Raw genomic sequence first — 23360 nt, 5'->3', positions numbered from 1 at the left:
TACGATTAATTCATAGAAACTAATTGTTCAGCTAGTCGTTTGGCCCAATCTTTCGATATTGATCGTACAATACGATTGTGAGTCGTACAGTACGATTGTGAATCATACAATACGATTTTGAGTCATACAGTATGCAAGGGATGAAGATGCCTATTACAAGTTTGAGGAGGCTAAAATCACTCCATCTAGAATGTTAAATCAATCAGTTCTTAACTTCGAGGTGATGAACATCTTTGGCTCCATAACTCTTCAATTTCTACTCACATTAGCTTTTCCCTTCAACTCCGAACTACTTTATGAATTCTTAGCCAACCTTAGACTAAATTTGGAAACCTTTGTTATGACTTAATTTGTTTGCCGACAACCTGTAGAGATTATCAAGGAAGATTTAGGGGAACATATCTGTCTTTCTATCGAAGGACCTCATCCACAATCCCTTATCTCTACAATTGCCTTTGATAGGAGTTATGTATACTTGATTAATAGGAATGTGGCCATAAACCAACATTAACCATGAGTCCACATCTTAAATTAGAATATCCAGGTTATCCAGCATAATCTTAGAACCTCAATTATACTCAAAACTGGGGATTAGGTTAACATAACTCTACTTCTTTTCATAGTCACATACCTAATAATATCGAATACCCAATTTGATGAAGCCCAAATGATTCTTGATTATATCCAAAATATGACTCATATTCAACATCCCAATACCTGAAGAGAGCAAAATGTAGCATTAAGACATGTCATAGGTATATCTTAGACAAAAAATTATCAAATTAACTATCCTGCTCCCAATGATGTTTCTGTTTTTTATATGCTTGCCTCCTTTCGAATCATTTTCCATTAAGGGCATGAGCATGACGAGCCAGATTTTCTGAAGAAGGGGAAGTTGCTCCTACAGGTGGACCTGCACGCCACCAGTACCACCACTTGCAATTGCCTACCCTGCCTACCCTCACAGCAACATAATTCAACAGCTTGAGCGATTAGAAATCAAGCTCGACTATCACATTCAACAACAACAACAGCAGCACGAGGAATAAATGAGATGGTTTGGAGAAAGGTTTTCCTCAATTGACAATCAATTTACCTCCATCCATCCATCCATCCATCAATACTTGCAACAACTACCATCACCACCTGATTTGGATTCGCCTTACCTTTAGTGTTTATTTGTTATGTTTTATTGTTTTTACTTTTTGTAATGTTCACTTTGCTTGTTGTTTCTCCTCTTTTTGGTGATGTCTAAAGGGGGAGAAAATATATTTTGATTGTATGTTTCAGTTTAATAGAACCCTATTTTTGTTTTAATTTATTTTATATTATATTTTTTTCATTTTTGCCTTTCATTAAAAAAAAATTGCAGCCCTTAATTTTTAAAACTATCACCTAGTGAGGGGGAGCTTAGGAGAAAATATATTTTAACTTGCCTATCAACCAACATTGTTTATCATAAAAAATGGAAAGATTATTATAATATAAGATCCCTAATATGTGATTTTGACAATGAAAAACATTATTGATTGAATTATAACTTTTTTCATTAAATATTTTAGATATTTCTTCTGTCTGTGAGCACTAACATTGCAGGTAAGACATACACTGCTCAAGGCCACTGAAAGCTCAAGAATGGGTAAAATAGGAATGTCAAGTAAACAATGTTTGTAATTTTAATTTTCTTTATTTTTTATTTCTCGACTCTAGCCACATTAGAGTGTATGCAATTTGGTGATCGTCCACACATATAAGCGGAGTGAGATAAGTTTTAAAAGTTAAATTTTTTGTATTAATCGTACTGTACGATCAGTATAGAAAGAACGAGCTTAACCGCTAATTGAAAATTTAGTTTCTATAAACTTATCGTATTATACTATCTGAATCAAACTGTACAATTCATTACAATTTGAAGACCCTATACGCCGAATAAATTAAGATATTTAAAATTCGATTTTTAAACTAATCGTACTATACGATTTGATTCGTATTGTATGAAAATTTGAAATCTTACTTAAATTAACCTCCGTAATTAGTCAATTAAATCATGGTTTGATAATGATATCAAATCATTTTGTATGATATGGATCGTTCTGTACGATATAGTTCATACCAAACGATTGACAGAGATGAAATTTGGTCATCTTAAAAATCATACCAAATGAAATCATGATTTTGAACTAATCGTATTGTATGATATTATATCGTACTGGATGACCTAGTTGTAATCAACTAACTGTACTTTACAATGATAATAGTACGACACGACTTGCAGAGATAATCTCTAATCATCCCGGGAATCGTCCTATATGAATAAGAGAGAAAAGTTAATAGATCGTACTATACGATGTGTTCAAAAAGTTGAACAGTTTGTCTGAACAATTGTTTACATCGTACTGGACAGGTCTAGGTTTTTGAATTGATCGTACTGTACAAACTCAAATCATACTGTACGAACGGTGACTGCTAAATTGAATTTTTAGTGTTTCTTGAAGACCAATACTTAAGCAAAGCTTAGAGATTCTCCTTGTAATGGTGAGAGGATTGTGTGACTACTAAAAGAACTTTGAGAGAAGCTTTTGAGAAATCCATGGTTTGAGAGGAAGAGAAGGTGAGGTTGAGCGTGAGGGAGGAGTGTGAGGGGATCACACGGTTGCTCCGGGCCCGCTACACCCTTGCTCCTCCTGTGGCCTTGGTGAGTCTTTGAAAGCTCTCTTGGGAGAGATACTTCTAAGTCAAGTCCTCGAGATACTCTACATTTTCTAGGAGAGAAAAGATTTGAGGTTCTCTGCCTTCTCCAGGAGGGAGAAAAATGAGTTAAGGTCTGCTGCCATCACCGGAAAGGTAACATAGCGTGTGACACTTCATCGCATCAGGTTTGGTGAAAGTGAGTCTATAAGGGCTTCTCCGCCTTGCTATGGGAGCAAAATGAGAGTCACTTAGTGTTAGTGCAATACTCAGAGTGGAGGACTCTAGGGAGTAGACGTAGGTCAAGATTGACCGAACAACTATAAAAATCTATGGTGTGTTTTTTCCTTTTCACACTTTTATTTTTCCTACATTTTATTTTTATTATAATTTCTTGGGAAAATTGGTGATTATGGCTTCATTTCATAAATTAAAATATCATCGTAGTTAAATCAATATTTTTCATATACTCGTTCGCTTCCGCAATCAATTAGAATTTGGTATTTTCAATTTCTTAAAACTTTTCAAAAATATTGTCATTGTTATTTTGAAGTTGAAAAAATTTTAAATTTATCAATTCACCCCCTCTTGGTGAGCCTCGAACTAGTTCCTTATGATTTAACAACCTTGACGAACTTTCAAAAAGGATGAGCGAATGATGAATTTGCCTTAAATGTTGCGACCTCTTAACATTTCCTTATGTTTCTCTAACATATTGGCCATACCAGCTGCCTCTTGAGGGTCAAGCTTATTTATCATTGCCCAGATAGCCTTCTGACTTGTCTCACTTCGCGGCATCCCCTACGGTTTGCTTCAATTGAATATCTTCTTGACCAAAAGATAAAATAAAGTCATAAAAAACCATACAGATAGATATTAAAAGTAATAAAATAAAGTGCATAAAAAGGGATATATAAATATTTTGCATGCTTAGCCTTTACCCCATATTGACATCCAAGAAAAAAAGAAAAAGAAAAGAGAACTCTTGTAGATCCACAACGGCAATTATTTGCAATAAATATGGTCCACTTCAAGCTCGCATCATATTTGTTTTGGAGCATTTGTTGACTTCAATATTAGTGTCTGGGTTGGTTCAACTGTGCATATTGAATTTTGAGAGTGAAAGAACACAACGTTGTGCAAAACTCACTTGTCACGTGTTGACCAAAAATCCAAATCACCAAAATAGCCTTCGTTCGCAAAACGAGTAGCACCAACGTTTTTGGATCAACAAAAATAGCTTAAGATCGACACCCATATTGATTGGGGTCGTCGATTGACAAAAAATTAAATTTTGCAGGGGCAACAAGGTGACATTGACGCGCGCGAATGATGACTACATGATGACCAAGTCAAAGCACAATTAATCAAAAAAATTGATTTAATATAATTATAAATAAAAATTTAAAGAGGGGGAAAGAGATTAAAATAAAAAGAAGAAAAATTTATCAAAATTCCCTTCACTTAACCTCTGTTGAACCTCACATAACACTAAATCCCTCATAAAACTCTCCTTAACTGGCACCCCTTACAATTCTCACGCACGAAGCTCATACACGACTACCTCACACTCAGTTTCCCCCTCTCACATGCCTCCAATCGCCGACCACCAAGGTAACCATCCTTCTCCTCCTGCTCTTCTTCTTCTTCTTCTCTCTTTTCCTCCTCCCTCCATTTTCTTTTTTTCTTCCTCCTCCCTTCGTTTTCTTTCTTCTTCTTTTTCCCTCCATTTTCTTCTCTCATTCTTCCCCTCTTCCTCTTCCCTATCTTCTTCCTCCTCATCACCCGTCTTCTAAACCCTAAACCAAAAAATTCGATTTCTCCCTATCTACCCCTCAAATCCTTACATTCCCTTCACAAAATGATCTTCCCCTACACCACCTACATATCTTCCCTAAAAAAGCCTCATCATCAAAATTAATGATTTTCTTTTTCAAACACTCTATTCAACACCTCCACCAACTCTTTCAGTCCCTCCTTTCCCCTTTCCTAGAGAGAAATAGATTTCCCGCTCTTTCTCTTTCTAAAATTTGAGAGAGATTTTCACTTTTTAATACCACATCCCTTGCTACTACAACCTTCCTATACCGTTCCCACAAAAACCTTAACCAAATCCACTCCTTCCCTCTCTTTCTCTCTCTAAAAAGAGGGATTGGATCCTCTCTCATGCTAGCCCCTATTTAAAAATATATAATATTAAATAAATATATGCATATAATTAAGTAGAATAAATGATAATAAAAAAATATAATTGTGCATCGCAGGTTTTATGCGTCGCGTCGTATTGTCGTCTCGCCATTGTCGCCTCTTCCATCTTGCACCTAAGGTATAACCTCGATACTAACTATTTTATAATTTGTCTATGCATGATATTAAGTACTCTCAACTTTTCTTAGCAAATGGAGAAATAAAAACCCATGAAATTAAGTACCACTGACTGCTTTTTCTTAGCAAGCTGGTAAATCTGTATGCATGAAATTTAATACACATGATCGCTTTTTTTAGCATGCGGGAAAATTTGTTTGCATTAAATTAAGTACTCGTGACAACTTTTCTCAGTAGGTGGAGAAAATTGTTTGCATGAAATTAAGTACCAGTGATATCTTTTCTTAGCACAACCACAACAACAACAACAACATCAAGCCTTTATCCCATTATGTGGGATTGGCTACATGAATCCTTTTTCTCCATTGTGTCATGTTAAAAGTCAAATTCTCGTTTAAATCTAATAGAGAAAGATCATTTCTAATATTTTCTAACCAAGTCTTTTAGGTCTGCCTCTACCTTTTTTAACATAAGTCAAATCTAATACCTACTTTCCTAACCGGGTCATCGGAAGGCCGTCATTTTATGTGACCAAACCATCTAAGACGACTCTCTCTAATCTTATCTTCTACTGGAGCTACTCCAACCTTTTCACGTATATGCTCATTTCGTATCCTATCTCTAAGGGTAAAGCTACTCATCCACCAGAGCATCCTCATCTCTGCCACACTTAACTTAGTATTATGCTTCTCTTTTAATGGCCAACATTCGTACCATAAAGCATTGCAGGCCTCAACACTATCTTATAGAATTTTCCCTTGAGTTTGAGGGGTACTTTTTAATCACATAACAAGCCCGATGTATTCCTCTACTTCTACCATCCAACTTGAATTCTGTTGATAACATCCCCATCTATTTCACAATCACTCAGAACAATAGATCCAAAATATCTAAAACATGTACTCTTATTAATGACTTGACCGTCCAAAGTCACAATCCTCTCACTAGGTCTATTGCTACTAAAATTACACTTCATATATTCCATTTTAGATCTACTCAAGCGAAAACCTTTAGACTCTAAGGTTGACTTCCATAATTAAAGTTTACCTTCAACTCCCTCTCTAGTCTTATCAACAAGAAGAATATCATCAGCAAAAAGCATACACCAAGGTACATCCTCTTGCGAATGTCTAGCGATAACATTTATGACTAAAGCAAAAAGATATGGGCTTAAAGCTGATCCTTGATGTAACCCAACCGAAATAGGGAAATACTTGGTCAAACCACCTAATCTCTTTTCTTAGCAGACGAGAAAATTTGTTTGCGTGAAATTAAGTACCCGTGATTGCTTTTCATAGTAAGCGGAGAAATACTATGCTTTATAAATAGATACTTAAATACCCATGATTGTTTTTTCTTGTCAGGCAGGAAACAAAATTTAGGAGACTCGTATGTCCTTAAATGCGTCATACACCCCATAAACATTTATTTTTGAAAATAAACAAAATTGTGCACTGTTATGTGTCATGGGCTGCATGACCTCTCGTTAAAGTGCACATGACGCATCAAATCACCAAAAAAGGTGTCGCCTATGGGTCCCCTATTGTATAATGCGTACATATCAAAAACGTACAAACACATATAAACGTAGTGACATGTATCTGTATCTCTAATCATATGAGTGCATTGTACGAGAGCATTAAGTGGCATGCACATATATCGTTGATCATGCAAATACACTTTGTAAATGCACCAATGATCATACATTTTAAGCTTCTTTCTAGCTCCTAAGCTAGTCCCTCGAATGAATAGCTTTGAGGGAGTAGGATGATCCTCCTTGTGATTAACTCGAACGTAACCTACAAGATACTTGCAAACAGGTACCTGCACAGGTATTCACGGGTGTACCATAATCTTTTTTGAAATATGCTTTTATTTATTTTGTTAACTTTTTCTCTAATTAATCTTTGAAAAAAGCAGCAGCAACAACAACAACAACAAGCTTTTATCCCACTATGAAATCTTTGAAAATAAGAAAATAATGATAAATTATGGACTGATTTGAAAGGAATTTTCATTGCTCTTCGAAAAAAGAATATAGAATCTAGCCCCCCACCCCGCTTTCTCAAACAATCTCTTAATTTATTACATCCTCAGTTAAGTTTTCTATCCTACACATTAGTAATTAAAGGCTTTAATTATTCATGTCATGTCTTTATTTGTATTCCTGCTCGGTAATCAAGTTATACTCAGAGCTGGGGCTGGTGCTTGTTTTGCTAAATCCTTCTGAACAATGAATATTTCCAGCTCTGGCCTACTTATTTCCCTTTCTAGCTTTTTCATACTGTATTTGTTTCGTTTCTGTTGGTTCTGTTGTTTATGATTCAATTTCTGTTGTTGATTACTTGGTGGATGCTAATGTTTGATATATTTAATTTTCACCTAATTTTTCTTTGAAATGAAAATATGTCCGTTAAAAATATCATTTTGAAATTATTTGTTGCAATAGTTTTTACAGCTTTGGTTCTTAATTTTTTTCCAGGTGGTTCAGAAACTGAACTCAAAGAAAAAACTATTTACAAATGCTTTTGTCGTCAGGGTAAGTTCACACATGTTACGGAAAAAATCATATTCTATTCTTTTTATCTGTTAATCAACGCCTAAGGTGCATTTCTAACAATTTTTACGAAGGAGGGATGATGAATTGATGAGCTTTGCTTCTTCCCATTTAAAATAATAATGTACTCTTAAAGGCTATTATTTTGTCCACGTTATTGCATTCTACTTACTCTTATCTCATAATATTCAGCTTGTTTCTTCATCAATTACTGGAATGCCCCTGCGAACCCAGTACGTTCAATGTGAACCTAATTCTGTCTTTAGCTGGCTTGAGCGGTGGACAGCCTCGCTGTTCTGGAAACAAACACTGCAGGGTAGGAAAATTACTGGATCTAAACCGCAGGCAAAGAAGAACAATTATGCAATGGAAACAGAGTCAGGCAGATCAAAACGTGGTGTTCGACGGAATACTACATCAAATATTGACTCTGGCACCAGTGTCATTGCGGATCATGAGAAGCCAAAGCGTACTTTGAGAAAAATTTCTAGCTCTACTGTTGATTCAATTACAGAAAATCCACAAAGTGAGCTTGAAAAGGTTAAACGTAGTCTAAGAAAGGTTTCTAATTCCATGGCAGAGACATTAGGTCATGTTGAAGTTGAAAGTGATAAATTGTCCCCTAATCTGAAAAATGTTTCAAATACTCTATCTTTTGTTCCATATCAGAGTATTGAGGGATCTGTGGAAGAGAGAAAACATGATCTGATTTTGACATCTGAGACCCAGGTGGACCTGGAAACTGAGTCAAACTCCATACCAGTTGGTGTAATTGTTGTGCCATGTGATGATTCTTGTATTGATAAATTGCATCCATTACAGAGCATTAACGGGGATGGTAATATTCCTATTTTGATGAATGGCGGATTAGCCTCTAAGGAAGACCAAACCTACAATGAAAACCAGAAAAGCGGTAAAAGAAGGGCATCTTTTGCTACAAAATCAGAATATGAAGAAAATGGTATTCAAGCCACTCCTACCCTTCCAAGCTACATGGCAGCCACTGAATCTGCAAAGGCAAAGCTTCGTGCACAGACTTCTCTGAAAGTTGGTTCTGATTCAGTTGAGAAAAATGGCGTGACCCGCAGACATTCTTTACCATCTTCTAACAATAGCAAACTGAGTTCGCAATCACCTCGCACGCAAAGATTTGCACATGCTAATGGAAAATGTGTTGCTAAAAATGATAGGACACTTTTGTCATCTAGAGATGGACACGGTATATAATTCCTTTGTCTCTGCTTATTATATATATATATATATATATTCATTTATACATGCCTCTTTCATGTTTTATTTAATGATTAAATCTTTGTTTTTAATACTTCGGTTGCATATGCTAATATTTCTTGATTTTTTTTTGTTACATAAGAAAACTATAATCTTAAAAGTAAATTTATATTATTCCATTAATTATGTCAGATCCTTCAAGGTTTAAGCCAATGATGAGGCCTTGCTGGGAGAATTCTAAACTCTTATTGAATCCCATGCTTTTTAGTAGAATGGAAAAACACAGTTTAATTTTTCTATTGAGCCGGTTAACTTCTCTTTCATCATGATAGGTTCTAAAAGACTTATATTTTCATCTCGACATGAAATTTTTTATTAAATAAAAAATTAATCGCATACTAATCTTACATCCATATTATTGCTTATTCGCCATGGCTACTCATGGGTTTCCTTGTTGTCTTGCACTCAGGTTTCCCCTTTGTAATTTCACACGCGCATCTTACTTGGCTCAAATCGTCGTGCGTCTGCTTGTATTCTTCACGCTCATGTTGTTGTGCTGCTTGCTCATGCAATTGGTTAGCTTGCTCATGCATGCTCATCGCTTCCATTGTAGCTTTTGTATAGCTTTCTTAGGCTTTAACTCACCCTTCTACATGTGCTTCCTGTAGCCATTCTTGTGTCGAGATGACTCATCTTAATAAAAAATACCTGAAGAGCCACTCGCATTAGGACTTGGCTTTCTTATTTGTACTTCTCAGCTAAAGCCATTCTCCTTTCGTGGATATCCCAATACTAGTTACAAGAGGCATGCGATGTTCCCGAATCTAATTTAGAAGAATTATTCTTTTAATCATTCAATAAACAACAATTAGAGCTATATAATATCATCTATCAGTAATAAATAATAAAATAAATTCTATAATTTAAAATATCAATATATACATCTATATTCATTCTAAAAAATTATAAACAATACTCAGGATTTATACAATCATATCATAACTATTATGTTCTGAGTATCAAAGAAAAATAAAAAGAAACAAAACCTGAATAATTTGACCAGCCTTACACTCCTACTCCCCTGCTATAACCTGAAATCAGTTAACCAGATATACTGAACTTAAAAAGCCTAATAGGTCACCAAAACATACAACTGAATTCAAAGTACGACAAATAAAAAATATGCATATCAACAGTCATATCATAGCATTTACATTCATATCATCATTGAATTAATGCAGAAACAATAAAATTCACATGCAATAGTAGTATAATCTATAAACAATAAAGTACTATAGTTCAGAAGCCAGTAAAATAGAAAATTAGAATGAGTGTCAAATCTATAAAGCATTCGTCATATCCGAAATATCAATCAGTATAGAAATCATATAAGTATCAAATCAAAACATCGGTAAATACTATTTAAATCACGCCAATGCAGTAATATCATATAAAAGTGTACCTGTACTATTCAGGTATTCTATATCACGCGCTCAATATATCATATGCTTATTATTAGTACAAGAAATAGTAATATTAAATAATATTAGTATCTAAATCAGTAACAATAACAATTCTATGGCAGGAGCAGTAAAATAATATAATAAAAGTAAATCTATGCACTAACAATAAATTCGTACAATAATAAGAGAAATGTATCAAGAACATGCATTTCAGTAATCATACTAAACAAGTAAGAAGTCTTGGCTATCACAGTGTTTTTTAGTATTGTATCAGCATCAGTAAACCGTTGGCTCAGTAAACAGAGTCATCACTCTTTGCCCGTTGACATAGTAATCATCTCCTTATAGCTCTTAATCAGTATCACGTGAATCAGTAGAGGATAACACCAAACCATAGTTTAAAATTGCGCAATTAGAGGCGCACCTCTGCACAATTTCACCCCCAGGCACCTTATTTCTTAAACAATTTTGGGACTGGGAGAGGCGTACGTCTCATATAACTTGAGGCGCGCCTCAGAGGCGCAATTGCACAATAACTGGTTAGGCGTACGCCACAAGCAAATGGGTCCCACTTACTTAAGTGCCTAATGAAATACCCCATTTATCCTCCAGTCTCTCAGTCTACCCGAACCGTACCAAGTCGCAAGCGCCGCATGACCCTGCCCTAGCGTCCCTCGGCCGACCTTCCCGTTGCCGCTCCTGCCGATGCCACCTCATGATGGTGAGCAGCATGTGTCCGGCCGCCCTCTATGACACCTCTACTACCGGTTTTAGGTTTTCTTTTAAAATTCAAGGTTTGATTTTTCAATTTACAGAAAATCTATGGTTTAAATTTTTTTGAGATTTTTGGTTTGATTTTGCATTTGTGCATTAGGAAATATGGTTAAGGGCAAGAAAAAATCAAATATGTCATTATGGAGGGACACTTCTTGGAAGTACACTGTACAAGTTGACATAGGTGGCAGTGAGAAGATATACGTGTATTTGAAATGTAATTTTTGTGATAAAGTGGTGAAGGGAGGAGTTACCGCATGAAGGAACGCTTATCCGGCTCACATAAAAATGTAGCACCTTGTACGAATGTGCCAGATAAGATGAAGGAAATTACTGCTTACATGAAGAAGAGTACCATGACCAAAACAACACGAGCAATTTGATGACAAGGTCGAACATGGTGCTTACTACGGGAGCGAGAGTGGAAAGGACTCTTCTTCCACTATACACAGTAGAGATGCCCGGGGTCCAATGGACCAATATATGATTAATCCAGGAGAGGATAGATGAAAACACAAATTATGCCTGTGGTTGGTACCAGAGAGGGTCGACGACAGGTGTGCATGGATATTGTCAGATTCTTTTTTGAGAATGCCATTCCATTTAATATAGAGACATTGCCGACGTACTTCAATATGTTGTGATCTGTAGGGTTGTATGGGTGAGGGTTGAAAGCACCTTCAATGTACGAGTTTCAGACATGAATTTTGAAGGAGCTGCAGAAAACAGAGCGGAGTATTGATCATTAAAAGGACTTAGAGTGAGACAAGTGTTACCATTATGTCAGATGGATGGTCTGACATCAAAAGCAGGATCATAATTAATATCCTTATCAAGAATCCCTAGACACGATGTTTTTACTATCAGTTGAAGCTTTAGATGAGGTAAAAAATGCCGATTTCATTTTCAATTTATTAGATGGGGTTGCCAAGGAGATCGGGGAGAAATTGGTTGTTCAGGTGGTGACTGACAATGCTAGCACATACAAAGCAACTGGTTAGATGTTGATGGAGAAGAGAAAACACCTATATTCAACCCCCTACATCGTGCACTGTATTGATCTCATATTGGAGGAACTTGGTGATCTACCTCAATACAAGAGCGCCCTTTCTAGGGCAAAGAAGATCACAAAGTTCATCTACAATCACTCATGTGTCTTAGCCTTAATGAAAAACTTCTCGAAGAAGGAAATCATTCACCCTACTAGCACTAGGTAAGTCATTACATTAGTGCACTTATAAGTTCAATAAGCATTTTCAATTTCTAATGCAAGTTTAACCTACAGGTTTGCCACGTCTTATTTGACACTGAAAAGCATGTTGGATGTTAGACAACCTCTTGAAGCCATATTTACATCGACACAATGACTTAATTGTGCGTGGGGCAAGAAACCCGAGTGGAAGGAAATATGAAGGCTGATTCTGAATGATAAATTTTGGGCAAGTGTGACTTATGTCATATTGAGTACAAGACCCTTAGTACAAGTGCTATGATTAGTGGATGCCGAGAAGAAACCAACCATGAGTTTTATATATAATGCAATGGATGAGGCAAAGGAGTTGATTGCATATAAATTGGGAGGAGAGGAGGCCAGTTATAAAGAGATTTGGGATATCATCAATCCTTGGTGGGAGATCTAGTTAAATCGTCATCAAAATGCAGCGACATATTATCTCAATCCTTAATTTCAGTATTCAGAGAGGAAATCCTGAAATCTAAAGGTGAAGCTAGGCTTGTACCATTGCATGGAGCGGCTGCTATCGGACCAGTCCGACAGGGAGCTTACAGATTTACAACTTGTTCTATTTCAGAATAGGGAGGGATTTTTTGGTCTGCAAGCAGCAATATCTACTTTTGCCAAACACTTTCCAAGTTAGCTTATTTTTGCAAAGTAACCGTACATGTATAACACTTTAATATGTTCTGATTATCATTTGTCTTTTTGAAAATAATTGAATGGTGGATCTAATTTGGTGATTCCACTCCTGAGTTACAGAGTTTTGCAGTTAAAGTTTTGGGCATCACTTGTTCTTCCTCTAGGTGTGAGCAAAACTGCAGCACATATAATCAAGTGCAAAGGAAGAGAAAAAATCGACTTTGAATACTCAAAATGTACTTCCTTGTGTATATTATGCACAATAAGAGATTAAGAGATGAGAGGTTGAGGAACAAGGGGTTGAAAGATGATGACCTTTGGTGTGTGATGATGTGACGTCTGATAATGAGTGGTTCATAGATGATGAGACAGATTTGTCATTATCAGACTTACAGCTAGAGGATCTAAGTCTGGATGTCTTGAGGGGCAAAAGCAGATTAAGAAGACACATCCACTAGTACCACATCACACACCACTAGTACCACATCACACACATCCACTAATACTGCAGCATAGCATAACAAACAAATATATTTCACAATTTTTTATGTGCTATTACATTTAAAATATATGCAATTAATAGCACACTAATCATTTTTATTTAATAAGGAAGAGAAATGTGGGTACGATTGAAGATGATGAATATTTGATATTCATTGATAAAATTGGAGATGAAGATGCTTCCATTGAAGATTCATTTAGTGATGAGACATGATTGAATTTTAGATGTTCTTTCTTATTTGTACTTTGGGAGTTTTGATAAACTTCAATTTGTAGTTTTGTACTTTGAATTATGCTTTGAGATGCATATATTGCCTCTATTTTATTATTTTTCATTAAGTTCACTTCTTATTTAGATGTTTTTATTATATCATAAATTCTTAATGTTATTTACCTGCTAGAATACTTAAATTAGCATTTACGTAATTCTTCATCCGTGAGGCTTACGCCTCACACCGCCTTGAGGCTTACGTCTCACCTCACGGACTAAAAACGCCTCCAAGCTTATTTACGCAATTTTAAACCTTGCACCAAACCACATTATTTAAAGAAAAACCTGTGAATCCAACATTCAGTACATGTCAATCAGTCTCCAACCAACGGGTCAACCAGTTAACTAGTCTTTACTTATCTTTTACATATTATTATCACAGTACTATAACAGTAATCTCAATCATAAATCAACATCTATTTTTCAATGCATTACAACAAATAAAATATAATTAATCATAATTAAAAAAATGTCAAAATGTTATAACAGTAGGCAACAAAAATCATATTAAACAAAATTCACATTTTTAGAATAACATTCTGAATCTTTAGTTGAACTAAATCATTATTTTAGTAATTAAAATAAATATTCGAGTAGGCAAGAATCGCTGTGTTTTCAAATCACCCGGTGAAAATTTTAAATAAATACTCAAAATATTCATAATCTCAATATTTATAACATACAAATAGCTACGTTATTAAGTTTTACCAATACAAAATTATTTATGTTTTTTTGGTAACGGAAACATAAATTTGATCAGAAAAATACTAAAAACAACCAAAATCTTTGAAATCGGAAATAAGGTAAAAGTTTCTTATATCGAGACGAGCAAATATCCCAATGGGCCCAATTGACGTAAATCGCTCCACGACCTCCAAATCTAAATTTTCTCTAAATCTCAAACAATTTATCATTTTTATGATTTGGCTGAATGAGGAGGATAATAGAGATTTAAAAAGATTTTAATAATGCTTTAAGATATTTTCAAAAATAATAATATAATAATAATATAATAATATAATTTAATCAATTTTTTAGCATAAAATTTAAATAAATTATTTTAGGGCTTAAAAATTACAAAAAAAATTCTTAAAATAAATCATTTTATTAAAAAAATTAGTGAAACTAGTTTGCAAATCGGACAGCTAACGATCCCAAAATCCTCATTTGTACCGATTTGTACCAATTCCTTGTGGATTTTCACCGATGCTAAACTGTGCGGCGGGCAGCGGAAGCGACACGGCGGGCCGGCGGCAGCGGCGCAGCAGGCAGTTCCAATGGGCAAGCGGGTTGCGGCAGTAGCGGGCTGACGCACGGTCAGGGCGGGACTCGCGAAGCGAAGATACGCGCGGTCAAGCTCGGACTCCGCGCGGGCCGCTTCGGTCAGCCCCGGTCAGGGTGGACAACGGGTCATTCCGGGTCATTTTCGGGTTTCCGGGTCAACCCGAACTCGACCCGATTTTTCAAACGGGTCGAAAACTCGAACCCGAACCAGACCCGGTTAGGGTTCGGGTTGACCAGAACCCTAAATTTTCAGGTCGGGTCCGGGTCGGGTTTTCGTGTCGTGTCAAATATTGACAGCCCTAGTTATTACGATCTACCTACCTTAAGAAAATATCATCCTCGACATTTTCTTTAAGGATTCAGGCATAAACTTAATATAAACTAAATTTGTCCAATCAAAACTCAAATCAAATTAAAATTAAATCTAAACTCATAAAAAATCATACAATCAAGCAGTTCATTCAATCACATGTCATTTAATTAGGCATGACATATTATGTCATTCAATTATTCAAGCTGCCAGTAGATGATACTGATGCATATCCTCTCGAATCACTATACTTGCTTTTCTTGTCACTATCTCTCTCTCTACTTGGTTCATCCCTGCTCCTCTTTCTATTAATATCATATCATGAGCCCACCTCATATCTGGATGTTTGTGTTATTAAATCAATCTCTATCAATCTGGCCAGCTCCGCTAACTCAGAAAACTCCTGAATCCGTAAAGGTACTATCAAATGTCTGAGTGCCATGTTCAATCATTGCATAAACTTATAGCACTTTTCTTCAAAGTGGGGATCAAATGAGGAGCATACTTAGCAAGAGCGATAAACTCGGCCTCATATTGAATTACTTTCTTGCATCCTTACTCTAGTATAATGAAAGTTTCCTGCATCTGTCGTCGGGCTGCGTAGGTACAAAACACATCTTGAATACTGTAGTGAACTCATCCCAAGTGATATTAGCATTTGTCTTCCCTTGAAATCTGTCTCTGCTGTCCAATTCACAGTCTCTCTTCCTCTCCTTCAAACATGAACACAATTAATGGTACCTTCTAGCTCTCCAGACACTATATGCTGTAAAATTTTTTTCTGTCCTTATTAACCAATCTTTTGCAGCCTGAGATCCTACAACTCCTTTGAACAACGAAGAATTCAGCTTATAGAGTGTCTGTAAGTGCTTGTATCCATCTTCTTCTTTGCACCTAATTGGCTTTGTGCATCCCCCATTACCTCTGCTATAACAGTAGCCAACTGCATCATACTTTTTGATGGCACTAGAGCTACACTATATTGCTCATTTGGTACATTTGACTCTGGATGATACATTCAACTTTTCACATATACATTTTAGTATGATCTAAATAATACAAATATGAAACTATGTATGCAAAATAATGCCCCTGAAACTTTCCATTCTACCCAACTCTTAATCAAATCCTACAGTTATGATAATAATCAATTTTTCTAACAACTATGCTCTGATACCAATTATGATGTCCTAGAATCTAGTTTGAAAAAAAATATTTTTTTTAATCTTTTAATAAACAACCAAAGTTATCTAGTATCATCTATTAGTAATAAACAACAAAACAAATTATATAATTTAAAACATCAATATACACATTAAAATTCATTCTGAAAATTCATATATAATACTCCAGATTTATATAATCATATTATAATTATTATGTCCTGTGTACAAAAGAGAAAAAAAAAAGAAATAGAATCTGAAGAATCTTGACCAGCCTCACACTCCTGCTCCCATATCATGACTTGAAATTATTTAACCACATATAATGAGCTTAAAAAATTCAGCAGGTCACTAAAACCTACAATTGAATTTAAAGCACAACAAATAAGCAATATGTTTATCAACAGTCATATCATAGCAATTACATTCATGTAATCATTGAATTAGTGCAAAAATGATTAAATTCACATGCAATAGTAGTAGAATCTATAAACAATAAAATATTATAGTGCGGAAGCCAATAAAGTAGAAAACCACTATGACTGTCAAATCTATAATGCAATTGTCGTATCCATAATATCAATTAATATAGAAATCGTATAAAGTATTAAATCAAAACATCGATAAAGATTATTAAAATCATGTCAATGCAATAAAATCATATAAGAGTGTACCCATACTATTCAGATATTCTATATCACGTGCTTAATATATGACATACTTAGTATAAGTATAGGAAAACAATGGTATTAAATAATATCAGCATCTAAATCGATAACAATAATAATTTAGTGGCAGGAGTAGTAGAATAATGCAATAAAAGTAAATCTGTGCAATAACAATAAATTCGTATAATAATAAAAAAAATACATCAAGAACATGCATTGTAGTAGTCACACTAAACAAGTAAGAAGTCCTGGCTATTACAATATTTTTCAGTATTGTATTAGTATTATTAAACTGTTAGATCAGTAAACAGAATCGTCACTCTTTGTCTGTCGGCACAGTAATCATCTCCTTGTAACTTTTAATCACTATCACGTGAATTTGTAGAGGATAACACCAAATCACTGTATTTAAAGGAAAGTCTGTCGGCCTACTATCTTGTACATATCAATCAGTTTCCAACCAACGTGTCAACCAGTATTTACTTTTCTTTTATACACATTATTATCACAATATTATAACATTAATCTCAATCATATATGCACATTCATTTTCAATGCATTACAACAAATAAAATGTAATTGAGCATAATTCAGAAAATGTCAAAATGTCATAACGGTAGACAATAAAATTATTTTGAGCTAAAATTCACTTTTTTAGAATTTAACCAGGTTACTAAATACTGCATAAAATAACATTATGAAGTTTTAGTTGAACTAAACCACTATTTTTAGACATCAAAATAAATATTTTAGTAGGCAAAAATCATAATTGAGCATAATTCAGAAAATATCAAAATGTCATAATGGTAGATAACAAAAATCATTTTGTACAAAAATTCATATTTTTAGAATTTAACCAGATTACCAAATACTGCATAAAATAACATTCTGAAGTTTTAGTTGAACTAAATCGCTATTTTTTAGACATCAAAATAAATATTTAAGTTCACAAAAATCGCTGTATTTTTAAAATCATCCTTTTTAAAAATCTTAAACAAATACTCAAAATGTTTATAATCTTAATCTCTATAACATACAAAAAATTGCATGGTGAAAATTTTATCAATACAAATTTATTCATGTTTTTTGTTAGCAAAAACACAAATTTGATTAGACAAATACCAAAAATACAAAATCTTTGTTATCAAGAATAAAGTAAAAGTTCCTTACAACAAGACGAGTATTTACGAATATTATTTAATCTATTCTTTAGTATAAAATTCAAATAAATTATTTTAAAGCTTCAAAAAATATAGAAAAACATCCTTAAAATAAATCATTTTATTTAAAAAATATCGGTAAAATCAGTTTGCAAATAGGACACCTAACGATTTTAAAATTCTCACTTATACCGATAGATACCTATTCTTTAAGGATTTTTTTCGGTGCCCAAGAATTACAAAAAAAACCGTGTAAGTAAAATACTATAATAACAACACTATGGTAAAGGCGGTTTGAGATTTGGAGTTATTTTGACTCCAGAAAAAAATTATTTATCTCGGTCAAAATACGGGTTATTACAAGGCGTGCACCAGTAAGCCCATAGTTATGGTTTTTGGAATCATGATTTGTCCTTCGCTTATAACCATACATGTCTAGGAGACATTTCAATTATATTAAGGGATCTAGGAGGCTTGAGTATATAGACTTGCTCAAAGTGCTCATTCATGATGACTCGCCCAAAGCACTCAGTCATGACGGCTCGCCCAAAGAACTTGTAATGGATTATCCCAAGCCATATCACAAAGGTAGAGGGCCATGTGTATATCTTTAAACCTAGTCCACATATTTGGGTAAAAATGTACTTATTATATCATATATTATATTTCTATTTCTTCTAATTGTTTTCTTTCTTGTAATCATTTTAATCCTATGAGTAAGAGTTGAAGAGGTATATTTGGGACTTCATGCCATTTTTATTCTTCACAAAGATCACTTGCATCTCATCTCTTTAAACCTAGTCCACATATTTGAAAGGTCTGATGTTGCTGACCATGTTGCGTACATCGAGTTGGCACATTATACTGAGACAAACAATGAATATAAGATATTTTTATAATCAAAACTGCATAAGAAATATTCAATTCATTTTAGGCTAAAAAAGAATATTCATTTATCTTTTTTGATTATAAAATTAAACCAATGTTTAAAGCTAAGTATGCCTCTATAGATTATTCCCTCATCTCATAAAGAAATTAAAGTAGGGTTTATTTTATTACTCGGTTCTATATTCTTTATAAGGGCAAGTCCATATAGTTAATTATATCTCCTACGAGAATGTTCTCGATTAAAATAAAGACTAAAATTTTCAAATTCATATATATTTAAAGAAATGTTTGGGCTATTAAGATTTCAATGCATAGACTTTAGATTGTAAATTCTATAGTTGTATTTAAGATTTAGATTTAGATTTTAGATTTTGAATTTTAAAAGTATAAAATAGGAAATTAATATGCAGCGATTGAGGGGTGTATACAATTTGGGCTTATACTTGCCTAGAGCGAGTTGCTCTTAAGCACAATTAATTGTTACATGAATGTAAGATTAGATAGTCTATATCCTTGAAATAAAAAAAAATTATAGTTTAGAAAACTTTATAATTAGGACTTTACAATATGTATATGATTTTACAATGAAATGATGCATGAATCACAGTGTAAATAAAAGAATCTTTATTCATTATAATTTCATAGTACAACACAAGGTCTGCTATAAAGAAAAGGTGGACAAGCTCCACCAACAACAAGATTGAATTTTTACTCTTATATAAGTATGGATTTGAATATGATTGTTTATTCTGGTCTTCAATCTTCTGGATGCTGGATCTTCTATTTCAAAAAATAATGATTTTCAAAAGAAAATAATCATTTTATTTTGGAACCTATATACATATATAAATAATTTTTTTTAATCTTTTACAACTCTTGACATTGTACAACTCAATCTAGTTATACAAAAATCTAAAATATTTACATCATTACTTTTATATTTGCCTTTATATCATTTCTTTTAAAAAGGATTTTAATTGTTGTAATTGTTAATTTTAGATTTTATAGAACATAGCGCTCAACAACTTCTATGTGCCAAAATCGATTGATCAGAAAGTTAGGCTCATATTTGTAATGTTATCGGTCCCAAAATTGGGGTAGATGGATAACATAGAGTCATTCATTTTAATTAAGTATTTTGGTCCTTAAAACTTCTCAATCCAATTTACCTTTGTCTTCCTGAAGGGAATCAAGCAAAAGGGTATAGAAGTTGTAATGTCTAAATATTTTATTATTAATTTTTTAAAATAATTTATTTTGATTGATTGCTAATTTATTAAATTTATAATTTTAATGTTTGCATTATGTCAAATTCATTCGTGACATTGTCACTATGGGCAAGATGACTAAGGTCTCTTTAGGACATGTAGCCCGGCAGCCCGAGGTAATCAAGCCTAAAAAACTTAATTGACAGAGTGTTGGTTATTTCTTTTACTATTGTTATCTGATTTAATTCAGTCGGTTAATGATTTATTGAAATTTTGATGATTTATTAATTTTTTTATATTTTAATGCATTTAATGTGGTTTAAAGGGGTAAAAGGGCAATTTGGTCAACCTAAGTTGACTTGGTCAACTAGGGTAGACCAGGGCTTGGGATTTGGTTCAATGCACTCCAAATCATATTCTTGATATGCATGGCTTGGTTTGATTAGGCCATATTGAGGTTTAAGGAAAATTCAGTTTTATTGGGTTTAGGATTTTAGGGTTTTGTGGCCAACCTAGTCAACCAAAGTTCAATGCTGGTTTAATTAAATATCTGGGTATAAAGTTTTCCATTTCAACCCTCCTAATTGTTTCATGATTACTCCATCGAGGCAATAAATCACGCTAAGTTTTAAATTCAAACACATATGAGTGACTTGGTTTACCATACCCAGGTGGTTGTGGGCATAGAATGTCCTTGTATTCTGTAGGTGATACTTTACATACCTCATAAAATATAGCATTAAGTTTAGTTTTAAAAGTAGGTGCTAGCTATTTGGAAGCTGTTGCTAAGGTTTTGAAATTGAATCCTCACCCAAATGAAATTTCTGCTTATGCACTTAACTATCCTTGAAAACAACAAAAGATTTACATTTAAATTTTTTTATTTATATTCGCTCAGTGAAAGATAAGATTAGAGAGATCCACCTTACATGTTTTGGGCACATAAAACATCGGCCTTTCGATGACCCAGTTAGGAAAGTAGATGTATTAGATTTGGCTTATGTTAAGATAGATAGAGGTAGACCTAAAAAGACTTAGATAGAGAATATTAAAAATTTCTTTTCTTTATTATATTTAAACGAGAATTTGACTCTTAACATGACACAATGGAGAAAAAGAATTCATGAAGCTGACCACATGTAGTAGGATAAAGGCTTGATGTTGTTGTTGTTTTTATATTCGCTCACCCTTCGTATTATTTTTTTCCTATAAAAAACTTCCATATGGAATATGCCATTACCGTTATTTGAATTCAAACTTATTTATTCCAACTTCTAACGATTCAGCATAAGGCCTCTCATTTCATCTCATTTAATACGAATACAGTCCCGTTATTATTGTTGGATTGCGACTGCCATTTCTTCATGCACGGCAACCACCAAAACCACACTGTTGATTTTTCCCTTGAGGTTGACTAAAACGAATATTAATCTTTTGTTTCCACCGCTGCAATTTTCAACCATCTTTCTATCATGAATATTGCTACACTACCCAAAACAATCTTCATTGACAAAAAAATTTGATTTTATTTTTTGTTGACCCCCAATCAAAATTTGGTGTCATGCACTTTATCAGGGAATTACTTTTATTTGCTCACTTTATTTGGTGATGATGCAAAATAAATTTTTATTCAGATTTTTTTCTTTTTGAATATAGTATCTTTTCTTTTACTTTCCATCTTGTCATGTCTTGTATGCCCCCTCCAGAATCGTCGTTGTGAGAAATTCTTCAGCTCGTGTTGGCTTATAATACAGCCTATATCTTCGTTTAACATGACTTTTACGCTAAACTATTTATTTTTCTTAGTATTTTTATTCTCCCTTGGTAACGAAGGGGTGTTTAACTTATCAAGTCATAATTTTACTCAAGAACATATGCACAATCATATACTGGAAGTTCCGAGTACCTGTATTAACAATGTAGAGTGAACCACAATATGTTTTTGTAATAAATATTAGTAAATATGCCTAACCCATTGCCTTGTAGATCACAGACTAATTTCAGCAGCATATTTTTTTCGCTAATTATGTTTCTTGTATAAGCTGCAGAGAAGGTGGCTCAAATTGAATGGAGACGATAGTTTTGTTTGAAATGCGTTACTTCACTCGAAGCAAATGGTTCTGATGGATGACATAAATTTCATTTGTTGGTCGTTTGGTTATCATGTAAATCTGTACGTGGTGTAATCAGTAAAAATTTATTAGCAGTTTGTTTGCTGACTTGTGTGGTGTGCCTGATGCTTTTACCAACATTTTCATTTCATTTTATTCTGTAAACTTGTTTTTATGGTCTTTATTTCTTCTAACAAGACAACTGGGATTTGCACCAATTCTGTTTTCTTAGACTTCTGAGACAGTTTCAGCTTAAAGATGGTCATCTTGGGATTAAATACTTGGTAGGTCACATAATATTAGATTTTGTTATGTAATCAATGGACGGGAGGAAAGGGATTATGATGGTATATTCACTTATTTTTTTCATTATCACTCACTTTATAACACTGTCGCTGTCAGATCCCAAGTCCTGGATGAGAAAAGTGGAGGGTTGCGTTAGGTTGTCGATAGTCAGCGTAAAACTTGTCGAATAATCATGATTTTTTACACAATGGTGAAAAATGATTCACGTAGTTGATCCCACATAGTGGGACAAAGGCTTGATATTGTTGTTGTTGTTGTTGTTGTATCACTCACTTTATGTTTCTTGGCTATCTTCTTTCTCTTTTTATTGGATGAGTAACATTCTAATATTCTTAAATCATGCACATCAGATGTATAATGGTGTTATGAGTTGAAACCTAATGTAGAATCAGCCCACTTCGAGGATGTTTATTCATGAAAGTGTCCTCTGATGTCAGTCCAAATGATAAAGGGTCTACGAGAATTTGCATATATACATCTATGCTTAAATTTTTAAAACCTGTCCTGGGTTTTTTTCTAGAGGATTTCTTAACCTTGTCGTCTTAAAAATGGTTTTAAGTAAATTTTATTTGGTTTT

At 33.9% G+C, this 23360-nt stretch overlaps 1 protein-coding gene across 1 annotated transcript in view; it reads left to right on the top strand.

The window, feature by feature from the left end:
* The window catches only part of LOC110113719 (protein IQ-DOMAIN 31), a 38009-nt gene extending 15254 nt beyond the window's left edge, over positions 1–22755 (top strand). The window contains exons 3-5 of the mRNA XM_028699295.1: positions 7496–7552; positions 7763–8789; positions 22409–22755. Coding sequence (XP_028555128.1) covers positions 7496–7552; positions 7763–8789; positions 22409–22446 — 1122 coding nt within the window. The 3' untranslated portion in view covers positions 22447–22755. The remainder of the gene's footprint in view (positions 1–7495; positions 7553–7762; positions 8790–22408) is intronic.
* The last annotated feature ends 605 nt before the right edge of the window (positions 22756–23360 follow it).

The sequence above is a fragment of the Dendrobium catenatum genome, unplaced genomic scaffold, assembly GCF_001605985.2.
Source record: "Dendrobium catenatum unplaced genomic scaffold, ASM160598v2 fragScaff_scaffold_1232, whole genome shotgun sequence".
Taxonomy (NCBI): Eukaryota; Viridiplantae; Streptophyta; class Magnoliopsida; order Asparagales; family Orchidaceae; genus Dendrobium; species Dendrobium catenatum.
This window is presented reverse-complemented; position numbering and strand designations above follow the sequence as displayed.